Below are 1,101 nucleotides of genomic sequence, written 5' to 3'. Positions count from 1 at the left end.
CAAAGACAGCAGACTGAAATTGGCAGCGCCCATCTGCACCGCCAGAATGACCGAGCCGATCAGCAACGCGCCCAGCGCTGCAATAAAAAGGAGTGAGCGCCGACGCGACACGCCTCAGGTATCCGCCATGAGATCGGTAAACCGGTGTATAAGGTCCAGCATTGCGCCCGGCGTGCGCGGGCCGAAAGTTAGAAGGGCTTCACCATTGACAGCGACCAGCTGATTTTTACGGCCTGCAGGTGTCATTTTGAAACCGGCATTTTCAATCAAAACGTCATGTACGGTTGAGCCATTTTCCTGCATGGTCACCACGATATCCGGCTGGAGGACCGCCAGCTCTTCTGGATTGAACATTTTGTAGCCCGGAAAGGCCGACGCCACGTTACGCGCGCCGCAGATGCTTAGCACCTTATCAGCTGGTGAACCTGCGCCTCCGCATATCAGTCGATTATTGGCCATGTGCAGGACAAAAAGCACTTTTGGGTGGACGCGGGTTGCGCGTGCCGCGCGATCGACCTTCTCAAAACCGCGTGCGACGCTGTCTCGCAACGTTTTTCCTTTACTCACCTGATCCACAAGTCCGGCGATTGTGGTGATGCGATTCAAAGCAGCATGGGGTGATGCCTCACTGCTGATATAAAAGAGAGGGATACCGGACTGTCCGAGAGAGGCGAAGGCTGCTGCAGGACCGCTGTCATCCATGGCAAGAATGAGATCGGGTTTAACGGAGAGGACGCCCTCAGCGGATATGCTACGCATATAACCGAGGTTTTTCTTTTTCCCGAAGAACCCCTTTCGGCGAGGTGGCCGTAAGATCCACGGCGCATATCCGTTTTGACTCCCCAACGGCATAGACAACTTCGGTGATCAAACCGCCAATACAGGCAATGCGGCGGGCCGCTCCCAATCTTACGGATCGACCTCGATCATCGATTTTAACCGCCGGATCAGGTGCGTCACCCTGTGCATGAGTAACAAGACCAGCAGAGATGAGAGCGAGCGCGGATCGCCTTGATACGGGTTTTCTCATTCTTGCACTCCGCTTCTTTCACGTCGGGGACCAAGAATCATATCTGTCAGAAGACGGGTTATTGCAAATCA

The 1,101-nt window shown here is 54.6% G+C and overlaps 1 protein-coding gene across 1 annotated transcript; it reads right to left on the bottom strand.

The window, feature by feature from the left end:
* Positions 1-114: 114 nt before the first annotated feature.
* Positions 115-852, bottom strand: LOC100905608 (hemin-binding periplasmic protein HmuT-like). Its single transcript, XM_003738581.1, has one exon. It carries the CDS (start codon positions 850-852, stop codon positions 115-117), a length of 738 nt encoding a protein of 245 aa, XP_003738629.1.
* Positions 853-1,101: the final 249 nt, after the last annotated feature.

This window comes from Galendromus occidentalis, unplaced genomic scaffold (genome assembly GCF_000255335.2).
Source record: "Galendromus occidentalis unplaced genomic scaffold, Mocc_1.1 scf7180000076086, whole genome shotgun sequence".
NCBI classification, from domain to species: Eukaryota; Metazoa; Arthropoda; class Arachnida; order Mesostigmata; family Phytoseiidae; genus Galendromus; species Galendromus occidentalis.
The sequence above is the reverse complement of the archived record's forward strand: the minus strand, read 5'-3'. Positions and strand labels throughout refer to the sequence as shown.

Coding starts and splice junctions, on each gene's coding strand:
- LOC100905608 (XM_003738581.1), bottom strand. CDS start 852: ATGCCGTTGGGGAGTCAAAACGGATATGCGCCGTGGATCTTACGGCCA.